Source organism: Eptatretus burgeri, chromosome 10 (assembly GCF_056783735.1).
Source record: "Eptatretus burgeri isolate ZD-2024b chromosome 10, Ebu_testis_v1, whole genome shotgun sequence".
Lineage (NCBI taxonomy): Eukaryota > Metazoa > Chordata > Myxini > Myxiniformes > Myxinidae > Eptatretus > Eptatretus burgeri.
In genome coordinates, this window is record NC_140970.1 from 54,258,693 (window position 1) to 54,277,732 (window position 19,040).

At 42.7% G+C, this 19,040-nt stretch overlaps 1 protein-coding gene across 1 annotated transcript in view; it reads left to right on the top strand.

Moving 5' to 3' along the window:
- The window catches only part of LOC147018600 (BAI1-associated protein 3-like), a 315,606-nt gene that overhangs the window by 16,676 nt on the left and 279,890 nt on the right, over positions 1-19,040 (top strand). The window contains 5 exon segments of the mRNA XM_085898430.1: positions 2,599-2,688; positions 6,365-6,457; positions 6,963-7,022; positions 7,869-7,935; positions 8,069-8,231. Coding sequence (XP_085754556.1) covers positions 2,665-2,688; positions 6,365-6,457; positions 6,963-7,022; positions 7,869-7,935; positions 8,069-8,231 — 407 coding nt within the window. The 5' untranslated portion in view covers positions 2,599-2,664.

Consider the following 19,040-nt stretch of genomic DNA (forward strand, 5'->3'; position numbering starts at 1 on the left):
TGCTGTGAGATGTGGTGATACCATGTCTGACTTATTTCCAGGTCTTACTGGAGTTCGTCAGGGGTGCGTACTGCCCCCCACACTTTTCAGTGCTTGTATCGACTGGATTCTGGGGAGGATGTCAGAGAGATCAAGCTGCGGTGCATTGTTTGGGAATGTCAAGATCTCTGACCGTGATTTTTGCGGATGATGCCATCATCTTTGCGAAGACTCTAGATATCCTTTTGGAGGCCCTCGAGGTGCTGAATGAAGCCAGAGCCGCTAGAATTACGGGTTTCCTGGGTCATAACTAAGATGCAGGCTTTCAATGGCATCTTGGATGCTGCCATCTTGTCTGTACCTGTTTGGGGTGAGGATGTTGAGATCACTGAGAGATTCACTTTCCTTGGCAATGATATTCACGTCTGACTGGCTGTGAGCCAGAGGTCCATGGACGTCTGGGTTGGGCCTGGGGAAACATGGATTCACTGAATCATGGGGTGTGGTTCTGTCGGTACCTGTGCAGGAGGACAAAAGTCCGAGTCTTCAGGTCCTTGGTGCTTCCATTCTATCTCTATGGATGTGAGACTTGGACTCTGACCAGGGATCTGAGACTGAGACTTAATTCCTTTAGCACCAGGTGTTCTCGGAGAATCCTTGGCTCTCGCTGGTCGGACTTTGTGTCCAATGAGTGATTGCTGAGAGAGATTCAGATGAGCTTTGTTTCCTGTATAGTCCGTGAGCATCAGCTCTGGCTGCGTGAACATGTGGCTTGTTTTCTTGATGCTGATCCTCCTCACCAGATTCTCTCAGCGAGGGAGTCTTGTGAGTGGAGGCCAACAGGTTGACCATGTGCCTCATGGTTGCAGCAGGTTAGTTGGCATCTCAAGGAGATGAGGATGGGCCAGACATCTGCCTGGGGGATGGCCAGATGGAGACTCCTGGAGTACCGGCAGAAAGTAGATCCAGTGATGCTCCCATATCTGACCTGACCTTCTTCTTCATTCATATTCAGCATAATTCTGTGGGATAGCATCACTGGCTGAGGGCACAGCTGTGCTGCTCATGCAATTCCCTCTGCTGGTTAGGGCAGGAATTTGTAATTTGTTTATTGTGCTGACAATATCTCACTTACCCTTCAAGAAGGACATCATTGGATCTTTATCACCCACCAACTAATGCCAGCAGATAGGATGCCCATTTACTGTCCATCCGAAGGATGCTACACACATTGCTGAATCACCTTGCACATGAAAAGCCTTCCCCTAATTATATAATACTATTTCCAGTACATTTTGTCTCCTGTGCACACAAGATGTCAACTCATCATCTCATGATGACATCCACCATCTCTCTCCCCTTCTCTATCATTGTAGAAACATTCCATTTCCCACTCTGATGCTCATTATCTTATTTTTCTCCACTTGCCTCTTTATCCGCAGCTGCAGGTTCCGCAATACCCTTCGCCTGTTTCTCACAACAGTGAAGGATCGCCAACAGGCCTCCCTTCTGGGGAACATCCTTGCACCTGTGGATTTTCCACCTGATCCAAGATTCATACTTATCGGACCTGTTTTTTTTTATCATTGGGTGCCCTTCCTGTTACTCACCAGTATCACCGGATGGGTTTTTCCTTTTGGAGACACTATCTCATTCCTGGATGGCCATTGGCTCCGCTGGACTTATATTTGAAGACATATTTCATTTCTGTATGAAATTGATGCTGCATAACATGCACTGAGCTGAGTAAGTGGAAATGCACTGAGCCCATAAAGGTGTCTTTCGATTATTTTGTTAAGTTCATTTCTGATATTACTTACAGTGCTTCCAAGCAAGTTGGTGTTCTTTATCAATTGTAGAGGTATTTGCCTCCTGATGCTGTTTTGTACCTGTATGAGACAACTCGACGTCCCCTCATGGAGTACTGTTGCCATATTTGGTCTGGAGCACCAGACTACCACTTATCTTTACTTGATTGGCTCCAGAAATGCATCGTGCACCTGGATGGTGCGGAGATGAGTTCAAGTCTTCAACCGCTCTCTCACCGTAGGTCAGTTGCCACTCTTAGTCTGTTCTTCATATATTTTCATGAAGAATGTTCTGCTGGTCTTTCTGATTTGGTTCCTCCTGTACGAGTGTTTGGATGCAAGACTCGGTTTGCCATCTCTGCACACTCATGTACTAGAGCTGATCCAAAGTGCAGAACGAAAGGCCATGCAGATAGTTTTGTCCCTCATGCTGTTAGGGTTAGGGAATTCACTACCTGTAACGTGCTTCCTGTTATTCGACCATCTACCCAGCTTTAAAAGGAATGTCAATTCATACTTCTTACATCTTTGAGGTTACATTGCATTTCACCAGACTTCTGCTACTTCCTGTGACTTTGATGTTTTTTGTTATTTTTCTCTTTCTTTTATTTTGGTTTACTTTATCCTTGTCTTTAACCTTCCCTTAGCCGCTTGCCCAGAGTGGCTTAATACCTTGTTTGGGGTTTGGGGAGATTTCCATCCAAAAATTTTTTTGTGAAAAACTTTACTTGACTGCAACGTTTGTTTGCACAATCATCCTTATCAGGACATGGCAGTAAAATGTGGTTTCCCTTCCTGTTTGCACAAATAGATTTCTTAAAACACCCGAGCAAGTCGGCTTTGTGGAAAGAAAATTGAGCAGAATTCCATTCTGATCATGGCTTCAAAAGACCATCCATTGGTAAGTGCTGTTGGATTTGCTCTAGTCATCTGGTCCTAGTTTTTTTTATTTGCACTACGGATGAATGAATACATGTACAGCAGTTGAATGCAATGTGCTCGATGATTTATCGAAAAGCTTTTGTGTTGTCAGCCAAGATAGAACAATGAATGAGTGAATCTAAAGCAACCTGCTGCTCTATCCACGCACCTCCACCCTTCAAATATAACCTTGAGTGTAGCCCATCTTTTCCACGCTTAATATCAGTGATTTGTTCGATTGTCCTTATTTGCGTTTTCTGATCATTTTTAGAAACAAAATTGTTCGCATGTCTGGGAGCTGAAGTTAATCGAGAAATGTTTCTCTGATGATCTTTATTTTGTCAATACTGGAATAGTTCTTAATATTTGACAATATTTTGTTATTAGATGGCTCGATGGGATAACTAAACCTGTTTTTACACTATTTCATCTGAATGACGGTCCCCATCATTAAGAGATAAATATGTAAGGAAATAATTCTCACTCGCAGATATTTTATTAACCTTCCCCCCATGCAGCGGAAAACGGGGTTTTGCGATCGCCTGTGTGTCTGTCCGGGCCATAACATTTGAGCTTTTGTCATCAGATTTTTTTCAACAAAGCTTTATTTTGAGAATATGGAGGAGACAAATTAATAATTTTGTTTAAATAATTTTCATCATTATCATTGTTATTATTACAAGTGTGGATTGCCTCACTATGCTCGCCTCTTCACACGTCATTGCAGAGATTGACGTCATGTATTTGTTGTGTTGTGTTATGATTTAGACCAATCATAATACAAACATTTCTTTTCCACAAATTTATTTGTAATATCGGTGATATTATATTTATTTGAAATGTATTTGTAATATTAAAAAGGTCCAAGTGGTCTGAATGGTCAAGGGACTTAGCTGTCTAATCTGTCTGAAGGGGTTAAGTGGTCGGAATGGCATCAAGGTCTGAGGGGTCTTTTGGGTCCTCAGGTTTTTTTAGTGTCTTTCGGGGTCTTAAAGGGTCTTCAATGGTTGAAGGGGTTTCAGGAGTCTAAAGCGTTGAAACGTACATTCCAATCGTATATAATTGATAAACGTATGTGTGTGAAGTCAGGGTGCAACTGACGGTCAAACAGTATGTAATTAATAGACATACAGACAGCTTCACAGTGGAAGGAACATTCCAATGGTACCTAATTTATAGACGTTCATGAAGAGTCTAACAAAGGTTCAAACAGGACGTGATTAATAAGCAGTCTTCTGGGTTTTTTTGTTCAGCCTTTAGAACCTTTACCTTACTTCAATTGAATAATACTAGAAGCACCTGCTCCATCAGGGAGCAGCCAAAGGGGGTTATGTTATTATTATTATTATTCAAATGTGAAATTAAAAATACCTCTCCAAAATCCCGATCCCCAAACTGTCGCATTAAACACACAGCCTACCTGAGACGCCCAAAATATCAAATATGTCCGAATTGGACAAATGAACACTTTTTTTTTAGTCATCGGAACTGCTGCTAAGTTAGATTCTGGAGCTTAGTTTTTTTTAGTAAATAAGCTTGTTTGAAGAGGTTCTAGAGGTTATGGCATGTGCGGAAATGAAATAAAGCCACAAACGCTGGCGTCTCCAAGCGTTTATAAGCATTGCAATATACCCAGCGTTTCTTAGCTGTGATGATCAGACATTTGATAATATGAGTGAGGAAAGTGGAAAGAAAAACTTTATCATTAAGAAATCATTGCAGTCTGTTCCAAGTCAAGGCATGGTGAGCAGGCCAAGAAACATGATGGCTGCAGACTCCAGTGAGGTAACCAACGATACGCCTGAAGACTCCACAGTACGAGGTGGCCGAGGACGGCACCTGATAAAGGATATAATTAAATAAGGCCGTTAATTATCTTTACAAGAGGTGTTTTAATTAACCGAAACACCCAATTTTCACTCATGCACTTCCTTGGAGTTTTCTTAGTATGCATGCAAAGTTTCAGGCTGATAGGTTTTATAGTTTTGGAGTTATGGAGGAAACACACACACACACACACACACACACACACACACACACACACACACACACACACACACACACACACACACACACACACGTCCATAACTTTTTTACCAATCGAGATTTTGTCATTAAATCTTCAACAAACCTCTGTTATGAGAATATGGAGAACACAAATTAATAAAATGTATAATTTTTATCGACCCCTTTTCGTCACATTTCGTTTGAGTACAAAGCGGACACACACAGACTTTGCATTTTGAGATGCTTTCTGGTTGCATATTGTGACATAAGCAAGTTGCCCATGTCTGCACGACATTCTAAACAGGGTAGGAATGGGTGCGTCAAAAATGCAAATGGTATCTTCTGTCATCAAGCTAGCAAGCTGGGAGCAACAATTCGCATTCATTGCCTCATCTGATGCAATTTAAATGCTCTAATGGCAGCGAGGTGTTCCATTTGAAACCAGTTGTTTGATGTGTGTCGCTTTGTGATGCTTGGGGTGTCAATAAAATTTGTATTGTTCTCAAAGTCAGTGAATAATTGCAAATTAATAGTAGGATGTGGTGTAGTTCTTTCTTACATCCCTTGACCCTCCTATGATGAGGTTTTATCGGTACTTGTGGTGTGTTCCGTTAGCAAGCAGCTTGCTATCGCTTGCCAATGTAGCTATTCTGTATCAACCACTTTGCTAGCCACTTGGCAAGTGGAGCAAGTGATTAAGAGAGGTGCTTCATTATCTATCTATAATTCCAGCAATCTCTGTGTGTCTGTGTGTGTGTGTCTGTGACCGCTGTTTCTCGACAACCACTGGTCCGATCAAATTGAAACTTGCCAGGTATATTGCTGGGGACCGGAGTATGCGCCTTTTCAAGGTTTGATATTAATCGGACAAGTGATTCCCAAGTTATGGCCATTTATTTACCACACCAATGACAGGACACGGTGCTGCGTGGGCATGGTCGTTGGTCACCTGTGCTCTCTTTCTCTCTCTTTCTCTCTCTCTCTCTCTCTCTCTCTCTCTCTCTCTCTCTCTCTCTCTCTCTCTCTCTCTCTCTCTCTCTCTTTCTCTCTCTTTCTCTCTCTTTCTCTCTCTTTCTCTCTCTTTCTCTCTCTTTCTCTCTCTTTCTCTCTCTTTCTCTCTCTTTTTCTCTCTTTTTCTCTCTTTCTCTCTCTTTCTCTCTTTCTCTCTTTCTCTCTTTTTCTCTTTTTCTCTCTTTCTTTCTCTCTTTCTCTCTCTCTTTTTCTCTCTCCCACCCCTATCCCTCTCTCTCTCCCACCCCTATCCCTCTCTCTCTCCCACCCCTATCCCTCTCTCTCTCTCCTACCCCTATTCCTCTCTCCGACTCCTCACCTCCATCCTCTCTCTCTTTCTCCCCCCCCCTTAATATTCCCATCAGCCAAGCGACGGGTTGTATTTGCTCGTATAAAATATTAATTGGTGAGTTTTCTTGAGCTGGTCAATAAATGTGAAATAGAACCATTTTCATTCCTTATCTTCATTCCTTGTTTGCTTGGATTTTTGAAGAGAATGTGCATTTTGTTTACTAGGGGATGAGACCAATTTGTATTTGAGTTTGGGTCGTGTACTATAATTTGCAATTCTTGTCCAAGACTTGTAAGTGCAAACCTCACGTGTGAGTGACTGACATGGTTTTTTTTTTCCAATTCAGGAGACCCTTCATGAAGAAGTCTTGTACACCTTGCTGTATAACATGGGGATACAGCCACTAATGGATAGTGAAATCAATGAGTATGTGCAACAGGTAAGTGACCTGCAAAACAGGACCTGCACCTTACAATATATTTAAACTCACACACTTTATTTCCTTAACAGCTGTGAAGGCTGAGGATTTACCAACCACATTTTGCTTTGTAACGGATGAACTACGGATCATATTGACAGTGGTTACAAAAAAGTAGTGCTTGTGTTGTGTTGTGTTGTGTTGTGGGGAAGGGGGATCCAAAAGTTATTTTTATTATGAAAAGGTTTCCTTGATAGAAACCTCTTCTATCCCATGGGCAATTAGAAAACTCACCATTTTGGGAATAACATTGAGAAACACATTTCCACATAACAGTGAAAAAGATCTAACAACATTTGATAACCCAAGAGCTTTCCTTCATGGCCATCATGATCAGGGAAAATAACTTTTTGAATTTTCCTTGTACAAAAGAAAAGCCTTTACTGTTAATACAAAATCCATGTTTGAGTACGTGCATACATGTGGTGCGTTTATACGATCACGTCAGCACCTTTCATTCCCATAGGTGTTTCAGAAAAATGATGCCGAACAAGAGGAGACTTGGAGCCGTGTGAGATCCCATATAGTAAGGCAAACATTTATTATATAACATCAACTTGAATTAATGAAATGATTTTCACGAATACTTTTACAGACAAATATGCCAAAATATGGAGCCATGATATTGTCGCATCAGAGGGTCCGCTAACACAGACTGTCTGAGCCAGAGGTCTCATAAAGGCCTCTGTGAATGCCATAATGATGTTTGCCGAATTTACTGCATTCTTGTAATTACCTCCAATCCCCCAAGGATCGCTAAAATACAAAGCAAAGTTGGTGATTGTTTGCATGGGAAGGTAAAATGCGGAATGCCGTTCCTTAGCAAATAAATAGTGTATTATTAAAAGATACCGACACGGGGATGGACAAGACAACCAAACCTGGACAGATGTGGCTTACAAACACAGACAAATGTGGAAGGACAGACGTGAACCTATTGTATAAGGGAAATTAAAAAAAAAACTATACCCCTCTAAGGTGCCAAAATACCGGACTCAAACCATTACAAAGGGGATCAGGTAAAGACTTGAGGAAGGCACGAACTTGTTTCTGGTATGTGAGACGAGGTGCAATGTGATTGACTCCTGGCAAGATTATCGGATATAGGCGAATTAAAATTTGATATTCGAAATCTGATTCCATATTTCACAATCGAAACTCCTGGCCAAAATAATTATGTTGAAATCTGGAGTGAAATCGGATAAAAATTAGGAAAAATTTATTTCCTTCTAACCAGATCTAATTACTAGTAATGGTTATGGTTAAGCCTGTATATTATATGTACAACAAATATTTCATAAATATCTGTGGAAATGAAGTCCATCGTGTAATCATACGTGATCATTATAGACTTTCCTGTGTTTTCTTGCAGCCTCCAGTTGTGCAGTTATGTGTTACCATAAATGAGGCAAGAAACCTGATGGCTAAAGACTCAAACGGTATGGTGTAAGAGTTGCAGAAATCACTATTCTTTGTTTATGTGACTGATTTAATTTTAGATCAAACTATTCTGTTTGTAATCTTGTATTATTAGAATAACAAGGACAATTATTTGTTTATGTTCCATTTTAGGACTGAGCGATCCATACTGCACCTTGAGAGTGGTTGAAGGGACTGACCATTGTGATGATCACAGCAATCATTCATGGGAGGGCAGACATTCCATCGACTCACCAAACATGACAAAAGTTCAGTTTGCGACGCTAGATCCTGTCTGGAATGAACAATTTTTATTGTAAGTTCACACCAATTAATTCGCTGTTTTTGGTGATGTCATCAGTGAAGTAGTATTGTAACCATAATTGGTTGAATTGAAACCCTTAATCAAAAAATCTGAAACTTCATATATCTGATCCATGACCCAATGTGAGTGAAGAATTAAATTTATGACTCCATTGGTCACATGGTATGGTATCCATATTGGATTAAAGGGAAAAAAATTCGACAGCATGTTCTCCAAAACAGCTTAACGAAAAAAATTGAAACTTGACATACGTCATCAACTCTCCGTGGTTTAATTGAAGTGGAATTGAAGTGATACATGGTTGAAGTGGTATTCCAGCCATAATTGGTAGAATTGAAATTCTTATCCTAGAAATCTGAAACTTCATATATCTGATCTATGACCCGGTGTGAGTATGACGTTCATAACCCACGCCAATAAACTATGTGACATGATACAGGTATATGGGCCATAATAGCAGTGGACCATATTGTAGTGTGTTCAGTTAACGTTGATTTTTTTTTCTTAAAAATCAACTCGCAAGGCAAGACTAGGCACTCTTCGAGTGCTTTTCTAGTTAATTATTGTCAACACCTGCATATTACAAACGTTTAAGAACGAATTATTTACTGGGGAGGGTAAAGCAACTTTCAGGCCCCACCTTGTACTTTAATTTCCTTCTGCCTGTCCTTGCTGTTCTTCATTCTTTTTTTTCTCCCTTTTATCAATATTTTAAAACTGAATCTTTATTGAACACGAGCAGGGGTAAATAGCATTGGCCAGTCTATTGTTGTGGGGGCCGAAAACACTTCCCTACACCCACTAAGGAATGGGGTCAGGGATCATTTAATATTTCCTTTCACAGAGCTACAAAGGCTCAAGCACTACATAAAGCGATTTTCCAAAAAAAAATCACTTTTCTTTTACAAAATTTTCCATGTTTTTACTTATTTGTGTTTTTTGGCCTAAAACAATCCCTGGCACTCACTGATAAACTTCTGAAAGTTTGACGAAGATCTGTTCAACCATCTCTGAGAAAAATGGCTACACGCACACGGCTCTCTTATAAAAGGCCAAGAGATAAACGTTTCTTCTGTCTTCCTTTAAAGCATTTTAAAACATTTTATAATGCTTCACTTTCCTTATTTCTCCATCAGGAGTACTGTTACGGGTATTCGTGATCTTTCAAAAATGCTCTTGATACCCCATCTAAAACTAGGCGAATCACCCCAGGACAATTTTCAATTTCACTCTCGATGATCACTGACGAACCAGATGTCACACCTTTCATTCATCTTTCTTCCACACAGAATCACTGCAACAAACCAAATACTCCACATACAAGACACAGGTCTGCATGGCTTACGGAGATGCATGTTTAAATTGATATGTGGACATTGGACCATTTGGTCGGCATAGCCCCAGAGTGTGATTCACATACTGGCAATGCACAAAGCTTCATAATAATGCTCTGCAAATATCAACAAAGACTCACTATAATGAAGAGCATGTCCCAATAAACCTCATCCTGGCATCAGGATGGAGATGTAGGCCACACTGATCAATTGACAATCAAAGTTATCTGATGGGCAGAAAAAGGTTGCCAGGCATGACACAAAATATTTGTACTTACAAGATCGCGACCGCTTTAGGGTGACATAGTGAAGGGGAAACAGTAAAACGTGGCTCATATCAGGGCCGGATTCATAAGATTACACATCGTCATGCAGAACAGAACAATCCCTCTCTCACGAATGCGCATGATCCAAAATGGCAAGAACATCATTAAAAAAAAAGCTGAATGGCAGAGCAAAACATATGACATAGCAGCCCTGCGAAACAGCAAATGTGAATAGGCAGTTACAGATTGTCAAGTACTGCCATCTCACGGCAGCAGAGAAAGTCACGACTCAAGCTCGGCTATTCAATTATTGGCAGGATCACATCATGGTTGATGTACAAATGCACTGCAAACTGCCGCAACAAGTAACCCACATGCTCCTCTTCTTCACCACGATGTATTCCTCTTATTCTTCTCATTCTTCACGAGGATTATTTTCCAAAACTATCTGCCAGCTAAGCACTTGGTCCACCAACCATCCTGCTCCACTTACAGCACCACCTTTCTCTGTGCTTTCAACAAACATTCTTGCATCCTATCCCATGATCTTTATCTCTATTTGTCCAATTTAGGAATTTTGAATCAGTGTCCCTCCACTTCATATCTCCCCTTTATGCATCCCTCCTCACCCCACCCACTGAAATCCTCCCCCTTCACCTTGTCTCAACAAATCCTCACCCATCCCCCATCCTGTACCCTCCCAACACCTCCGAAACTAGGCAAGCTTTCTGGGAGACCAGTGTCCCTAACTGTGTGTACCTCAAACATCCGAGGTCTTCGCTCCAACCTGACAGACCCCTCAATCCAGGCTGCTGCTGATAAACCGGATCATGTGTTTAAGGGAATTCTTCTTCCAACAGAACATCCCCGACACCATAGTGTCTCTCCCCGGCTGTTGTCTCTTCCGATTTGATAGGCCTGAACCCCACCCCGGTTGCGGAGTTACACTTTACATCAATAACTCAATTTCTCACTGCCCTTGTAGTCCAATAAATCTAGCCCTTTTTTTCACTCAAGTTGGAACAAATTGCAACAATTATTTTACCACAATGCATTTTTATGAGGTCCCCCAAAACACGATACTAAAAGTCCAAAGAAATCTCTGTTGTGGAAATATGTATAATTTACATAAATCCAATATGACCACAAACTCTCAATATTATGACATATTTAAAAAATGACCGTTTTTACAGCCATTTTTCCCTGCTGTGCAGGGGTTTGGCTTTTTCTTGAGGCAATGTTTTATGGCCGGATGCCCTTCCTGACGCCAACCCTGGTCACCTCTTACGACACACAGGGATATGGTACACCTATTCTAACCGGGGCATACACCGGGACCAGTACACTGGCACTCATTTCGCCGACCTCGGAAGGATGACAGGCTGAGTCAACCCCCTGGTGTTAATTCAGCAGCCAACGGGGCTTGAACTCAGGACCCTGGGATCCCAAGCCGCCACCCTAACCACTAAGCCAACACCAGGCTTATTATGACATATTTAAGTGATTTTAAATTCTAGAATGTGGTTTTGGGACACAAGGATGCATTGAAGTGTAGTACCTTCAAACCTGATTGGATGACTAGATCATTTGCATAAAACCAATATGGCCACCAAATATCAATATCTCACCATATATTTGCTCTTAGGTGACAAATGTCTTGCATGATGAAAGCTAAGAAACACTTGTACAGTATTCTACTTCTTGATATTTTAGACGAGGGAAAACATAGGACGGCTACTCACAAGCATGCTGAAATCATGTTCAATGCATGTAATATTGCATGTTACTCCTGTTGCTTAATATCAAATTAACAAATGATTCCCTGCAAAATGTCAGACACAGGTCAGGTCAGGTATGGGAGCATGTGCCAGAACAGCACGTCGCTGCGTCCACTTTCCGCCGGTACTCCAGGGGCCTCCGTCTGGCCATCCCCCAGGCAGATGCCAGGCCCATCCCCATCTCCTTGAGATGATGGTCAACCTGTTGCAACCATGAGGCACGTGGTCGACCCACTGGCCTCCTCCACTCATGAGACTCCCTCACTGAGAGAATCTGGTGAGCAGGATCAGAGTCAGGAAAACGAGCCACATGTCCATACAGCCGCAACTGACGCTCACGGACTATGCAGGTAACAAATCTCATCCGAGTCTCTCTCAGTAACCGCTCGTTGGACACAAAATCCGACCAGCGATAGCCAAGGATTCTCCGAAGAGACCTGGTACCAAAGGAATTAAGTCTCCGTCTCAGATCCTTGGTCAGAGTCCAAGTCTCGCACCCATAGAGCAAGACTGGAAGTACCAAGGACCTGAAGACTCGGACTTTCGTCCTCCCGCACAGGTACCGGCAGCGCCACACCCCATGATCCAGTGAATCCATGACTCCCCAGGCCCGACCCAGACGTCTATTGACCTCTGACTCGCAGCCAGCAGAGACATGAATATCACTGCCAAGGTAAGTGAATCTCTCCAGGACCTCAACATCCTCACCACAAACAGACACAGACAGGACAGCAGCATCCAAGATGTCACCGAAAGCCTGGATCTTATTTTTGACCCAAGAAACCCGTAATCCTAACGGCTCCGACTCCTCATTCAGCACCTCGAGGGCCCCCAAAAGGATATCTAAAGTCTCCGCAAAGATGACTGCATCATCTGCAAAGTCAAGGTCCGAGATCTTGACATTCCCAAATGACGCACCGCAACTTGATCTCTCCGACATCCTCCCTAGAATCCAGTCCATACAAGTGCTGAAAAGTGTGGGGGCAAGTACACATCCCTGACGAACTCCAGTAACAACTGGAAATAAGTCAGAGATGGTACCACCACACTTCACAGCACTCTCAGTACCAAAGTAGAGTTCAGACATCAGATCGATCAGTTTTGGTGGCACCCCACGAAGACCAAGAATCCTCCAGAGGACATCCCGATTCACTGAATCGAACGCTTTACAGAGATCAACATAGGCTGCAAGCAGCCCCTGCCGAAACTCTCGTCTGCGTTCGGTGAGGACACGAAGTGCAAGGATACGGTCAATCGTTGACCTCTTTGGTGTAAAGCCTGACTGCTCTGGACGCTGGTGCTCAAGCAGATGGTGGCGAACCCTATCGAGAATTATCCGAGCAAAGACCTTGCCCAGCACTGAGAGCAGCGTCACCCCTCGGTAGTTGTTGCAGTCTTGGCGATCACCCTTCCCTTTCCAGAGAGGGACAACAAGGCCCCTCTCCCAGTCAGTTGGGATGATGCCTGTGTTCCAGGCAGAGCACAAAACTGCATGCAACGACACGAGTGCAGCATTTCCACCAGCCTTGACAAGTTCAGCATGGATGTCACAGATCCCTGGAGCTTTGCCCCGTTTCAACTGGTTCACCGCAGCCCGTGTTTCGACAAGCGTAGGTGGACCACAGTTGATTTGAGGGTCAGCAACAGGGATTGTAACACCCTTGACGTCCAACTCGACAGTTGGGGGATCAGCCTGGTACAACCGCTCAAAGTAACCGGCCCAGCGGGCCTTCACTTCAGACTCCTCTGTCAAGAGCCTACCACTCTCTGCTCGAACTGCAGTGCTCCGAGGGATGGGCTTGGATGAACGTAATGCGCGAATTCCCCTGTAAGCGGGACGAGAATCACCTGTCCACAGGTGATGCTCTACCCCCTCACAGATTCCTCGCACATAGGCCTCCTTGTCCACCCTCAGTGCACGTACAGTTTTACGCCTCAGCTCCCTGAACAGCTCAGCTCTGCCATTCAGCCTGGCCCTGCGACTCTGGTCAATGGTATCCAGTGTCCCTTGAGAGACAAAATTCTTCTTTGCCTTGCGGTGAGCTCCAAGGCATCCACCGGCAACATCAAGGACGGTGGTCTTGAAGGCGCTCCACAACTCTTCAGGACCCCCCAAAGCACCCAGACCCCCCAAGTGTCCACTCAGCCTGTTCGCAAACTCCTCAGCTACTCTCTCATCCCTGAGCTTGGCAACATCCAGCCTCGGCTGGGATGGTACCATTCTCCAGGATTTAAGGTGCAGCTTTAGAGTTGCTACAACAAGCCTGTGGTCAGTATTGAGGAACTGAGCACTCGGTAGACCCTGCAGTTCTGGATCATCCTCCAACGACCGTCAATGAGGACATGGTCAATCTCCTTTGCCACACCGCCAGCGTTGGAATACCAAGTCCAGCGATGAGCTTGTGGGCGCTGAAACCATGAACCAGCCACCCTAAGTCCATGACTTCTTGCAAAGTCAAGGAACTTAGTGCTATTCTGGTGCATAGTTCCTGACCCATGGGGACCAACACACACCTCATAACCGTCCCTATCAGTTCCAGTCGATGCATTGAAATCCCCCAAGACTAGAAGTGTATCTCGTCTGGGGCACTGATCAACCACAGACTCGAGTGTAGTGTAGAATGCATCCTTCACGGTGAGATCACTCGCCTCAGTCGGAGCATAAACAGAGACCAGGGAAATGACAGAGACCAGAGTGACGAATCCTTAATCTCATAATACGCTCGTTGACCGGTGTTACCTCAATTATCATTGGGGTCAGCTTATTGGACACAGCTACAGCAACTCCTTGGGCATGGTAACCAGCAGAGCGACCAGACCAATAGTAGGTGTAGCCACCCACCATTATCTCGCCGCAATCTGGTCTCCGAACCTCAGAGAGAGCTGCAATCCCGATGTCCAAACGCTTGAGCTCAGATGATAACAGAGACAGGTGATCATCCTCTCTTAGGGATAGGACATTCCAGGCACCCACCCGAAGGGACCGCCTCAGGTTAACCCAAGGAGACCGCCGTCTGGTGGACGACACCTCAGCACCACTCCGACACACTCTCCCGCAATCTGACCCAGGGATGTTACCCCGTGGTTTCCCTCCTATCAAAGATTGGGGGTCCCGAAGGCTTTGCCCCAATCCCGTCATCCGGTGAGCTGCCCTGCGAAGGGAAGCTGCACAGGAGGTACACAGGAGGTCAAACACAAAAGGGAAAATATTCCACTTTAATGAAAATAATATTTGAAACACTGCAATTGCTTTTACTATAACTACTCATATATGCTATAATCATCTTTTTCAAAAGAAACATGTTCTCTCGAGAACATACAATCCATATTGGCATAGACTCTTATACAAGTGTACCTTTCTAACTTTCTAATCTTGACATTGAACATTGAACTTTCTAATCGAAAACTTTTATCAAAAACCACTTTTATTCTTGTATCCCTTTACACAACATATAATATATAAGACAGTGAATGCCAGTGATCATTCACTGTTGTGGCTTGTAGATCATTGCAGACACAATATCACCATACTCAATGAGTAGTCGGCCCATCAAGTTGGTCATCGCCATCAGTGAAAACTGGTAGTGTGAGTTGGTACGACTTGTACAGTTGTACCATGGCATTCTCTGCACACAGCAGTGCCAGGCAGGCCATATTTTCTGCATATGCACCTTCTTGTATTATGGTCTTTATGTATTTTTGATGTTTTATTTATTTATTTATGTAAAAATGTACATATAGTAAAAGTAGAATCCGAATCCAACAAGATCGCTACTGGTGTTCCTGGACAGTGTGAAATAAAATGAAACGACATTATATAATTACCTTTGAAAGAGTGAAAAAATGCATGCTGGAGCCATTTTACCTGACCTCCCGTGAGCGTATTATTTAATTATATCAGGTAAGAAAGAAATCTCTTTTTCTGAATTTTTATCCAATTTAACTGTAGATTTCGACATAATTATTTAGACCATGCGTTTCGATCGTCAAATACGGAATCAGATTTTGAATATCCGTTTTTAATAAGCTTATACGATACATTATTCAATCCTTCCAGGAGCCGATCACATTGCACCTAGCCTTACACAGCCAATCAGCGTAACAGCTAACGGACCAACGGACAGCCATCCTTAATTGAGGATTTCTTGGGTTCTGATGCCAGTAGCAACTCATGTGTGGCAATTTCAGCATGATGCAGTAGGAGGACCAGCAAATCCATGTAATCCCCAATCAGAACAGTGTCTTTATGCATGGCAGTCACCACAGCTGTTTGGACAATCACATCAGCATCATACCTTGCATGATCTGCTATATCTAGCTTGTCACTGGGGTAAAGTACAAAGCACTTTTTCTTTGTCTTATTGGTGAAAAATTCCTCATTCTTGGATTGCATAACCATTTCACTGGTGAAGTGCACTGTTATGCCTGCACAAGCCCCTGTTCTTCTCAAGTGTGTGCCATCTGGAGGCACAATCCTCCTGGAGGGTGTGCGACAAATCATCTTTGTAGCCATCAAAAATAATTAGAGCAAAACTGTTTGATACAGCAATCGTTTAATTATGGAATTTGCTGATGATACCACCATTGCTGGCCTTATTGACACTGGTGAGGGTACAGTGCCTTCAGAAAGCATTCACACTTCTCAACTTTTTTCACATTTTGTTGTGTGACATTCAGCCTGATTAAATTTATTTGTGGATTAAATTTTTTAAAAAATTCACTGATCTACACAAAATACCCCATAATGACAAAGTGAAAACATGTTGTCAGATTTTTTTTTTCAAATTTATTAAAAATGAAAAGCTGAAATGTCTTCCGTCAATAAGTATTCAACTCCCTGAGTAAATACTTTGTATAAGCACCTTTGGCAGCGATTACAAATTCGAGTCTTCTTGGCTATATCTGTATCAGTATTGCATATCAGGATTTGGGGATTTTCTCCCATTCTTCCTTGTAGATTTGCTCAAGCTTTGTCAAGTTGGATGGGGGAACGTCGGTGAACAGCAATTTGCAAATCTTTCAACAGATTCTCATTGGGTTTCAAGTCTTGCCTTTGGCTGGGCCATTCAAGGACTTCCACATTCTTGTTCTGAAGCGATTCCAGTGTTGCTTTTGTTGTATGCTTGGGGTCATTGTCCTGTAGGAATGTAAATCTTCATTGCAGTCTGAGGTCTTTTGCACTCTGAAACAGGTTCACCTCAAGGATTTGCCTTTATTTGGCTCCATTCATTGTTTCCTCTATCCTTACAAGTCTCCAAGTCCCTGGCACTAAATAGCATCCCCATAGCATGATGCTGCCACCACCATGCTTCATGGTAGGGATGGTGTTAGATGGGTAATGAGCTGTGCTCCATTTTCGCCAGACATACTGTTTTGCATTCAGGCCAAAGAGTTCAATTTTCATCTCATCAGACCACAGAATCTTTTGCCTCATCCTCTCAGAGTCTTTCAGATGCCTTTTAGCAAACTCCCGGCATGCTGTTATGTGCCTTTTCCTCAGGAGTGGCTTCCGTCTGGCTCCTCTCCCAGAAAGCCTACATTTGTGAAGTGCTGCAGAGATAGTTGTCCTTCCTGCAGGTTCTACCATCTCAGCCAAGGAACTCTGTAGTTTTGTTGAAGTGGTCATTGGGTTCTTTGTCACCTCCCTGACCAAGGTCCTTCTTGCCCAGTACCTCATTTTGGTCAGATGGCCAGTTCACGGAAGAGTTTGGGTAGTTCCATATTCTTTCCATTTTCGAATGATGGAGCTCACTCATTGTGCTCTTGGGAACTTTCAACATTCAAGAAATTGTGTTATACCCTTCCCCAGATCTATGTCCCCTCAGAATTCTATCTTGGAGTTCTACAGACAGTTCCTTGGACTTCATGGTAGAGTTTCTGCTCTGAAATGTGCTGTCAACCATGGGACCTAATATAGAAAGGTGTGTTTCTTTCTAAATCATGTCTAATCAATTGAATTGGCCACAGGTGGACTCCAATCAAGTTGAGACATCTCAACGATGATCAAAGGAAATTGGTTGCACCTGAGCTCATACCTGTTGCACCTGAGTTGCACATGGAGTGTCATAGCAAAGGGGTTGAATACTTATTAACACAAGACATTTCAGATTTTCATTTTTAATTAATTTGTAAAAATTTCTCAAAAAAAAAATTCCACTTTGACATGGGGTATTATGTGAATATCAGTGACAAAAATTTTAAATTTTATCCATTCTACATTCAGGCTGTAACACAACAAAATGTGAAAAAGTCAAAGGGTGTGAATACTTTTTGAAGGCACTGAAACTATCGGAAACGTGGAAATTATAGTTGACTGGTGTTCTCAAAATAATCTGGACTTACTGTTGTGAAAACCAAGGAACTTGTTGTGGACTTTTTTCAAAATGGTTCTGAAATCCAATCACTTTTTTGGATGAGAATAGAATCAAAATTGTTGACTTTTTAAAAATTCTTTAGAATTTGCAATTCAGCAGATTGAAAATGGTCAGTCTACATTGATCATTGTGTTGAGAAAGCGCAGCAAGGTTTTTTGTTTTTGTTTTTTGAGACGCCTTAAGAGTTTCGGCTTTGAGTGTTCACTGTTGATTAAGTTCTATCAGGCAGTGGTGGAGAGTGTCTTGGCGCGTTATATCACTATTTGGTAAGGTAATGCCATGGTGGATGATCAATGCCGGATTGACAACATTGTGTGGACTGCACAGCGGATAGTCGGTGGTGAACTGCTGAATGTGCATTCCTTGTATAACAGTCGGGTAATTGGCTGAGCTGTTGGTATAATTTGGGCCCAATATCACCTGGCCAATCTGCTTTTTGAGCTTCTTCCTTCTGGGACCCAGTCCAAACATTTCCTCAATCGTTTTTATCCAAAGGCAGTCCGTATGATGAATGGAAAATGAACGAATGATTTATTTGTACTTCTACTTGCATTTTAATATCTGTTGTTAGTCGTTATTAATGTTGAGAACCTTTTTTGGTCGTTTCTTTATTTTTCCGGTGCCAAGATTAAAACAAATTTCATTCTATATTTTATGCATAAATCACAAAAAAACTTTATTTGATTCGATTTGATTTGACTTGCACTGTCATATGTGGAACCTCTTGCCCATGGTAGGTGATGGAGTAGATAACCACCATGAATGATATAATGGACATTTCCAATGGGTTGTCGTTGCTCCCTTGTCATGGCATACCAGAGGGAATCAGCAAGGGCCGCATTATCAGCCTTAGCGAAGATATCAATATGAAGCCAGAAGAGTGGGGATGGCAAATGGTGGATGTAAGATGTCTCTCCATACAGACATACCCAGCCCGCAGAACCATCAGAACTACTTGATGTCATTTGCTGCAGTTGTAAAATGACTGTCATAGAAGGAGGGACAAATGCTGAAAATATGGCCTGCCTTGCACTGCTGTGTGTGTGGA